The following is a 516-nucleotide window of genomic DNA, read 5'->3' as shown; positions in this document are numbered from 1 at the left end:
CGGACAGACAGCATCAAGACGCCTGAGAGCGAAGCCAACCCGCTGCTGGAGCAGCTAGAGAAGAAGTGAAGGTGGCGCTGGGCCAGGAGGAGGAGACAGTGGCACAGGGTCTTCCAGGGTCTCTAATATGTACTGTATGAAGAACTGTGCACCCAGGCCTGGTGCAGCCAGGACCCAGTGGGCTTCCTTGGGAACTATGGACCAAACAAATATGGGACAGAGAAGATCAGGAACCTGTCAACCATGTACTCTGAGGCTGAACCCGGGAGCAGGGCTAGCGGCACTGGTGAGGGCAACCTCCCTGTGATACCTCATCATGGCCCTTCAGCCTGCTCGCGGCCCTGGGGACCCACGACGCCGCAGCACATCCCGTGAGGACCACGTGCCCCACGGGGAGCAGGGGAGGAGCAGCGGCCACGCGGGGCCCACCGGCACCCTGCCTAGAGGCTGGGGGTTTTTTTGCCGCTCCTGGCGCACGCTCCGGAGGGAAACCTGAACCCAAGAACCGCAAACACT

At 61.8% G+C, this 516-nt stretch overlaps 1 protein-coding gene across 1 annotated transcript in view; it reads left to right on the top strand.

Moving 5' to 3' along the window:
* Positions 1 to 150, top strand: part of JDP2 (Jun dimerization protein 2) — a 6,261-nt gene extending 6,111 nt beyond the window's left edge. Inside the window, 1 exon segment of the mRNA XM_009575470.1 lies at positions 1 to 150. This exon segment is cut by the window's left edge and continues 27 nt beyond it. Coding sequence (XP_009573765.1) covers positions 1 to 69 — 69 coding nt within the window. The 3' untranslated portion in view covers positions 70 to 150.
* The last annotated feature ends 366 nt before the right edge of the window (positions 151 to 516 follow it).

The sequence above is a fragment of the Fulmarus glacialis genome, unplaced genomic scaffold, assembly GCF_000690835.1.
Source record: "Fulmarus glacialis isolate BGI_N327 unplaced genomic scaffold, ASM69083v1 scaffold46443, whole genome shotgun sequence".
Lineage (NCBI taxonomy): Eukaryota > Metazoa > Chordata > Aves > Procellariiformes > Procellariidae > Fulmarus > Fulmarus glacialis.
The sequence above is the reverse complement of the archived record's forward strand: the minus strand, read 5'-3'. Positions and strand labels throughout refer to the sequence as shown.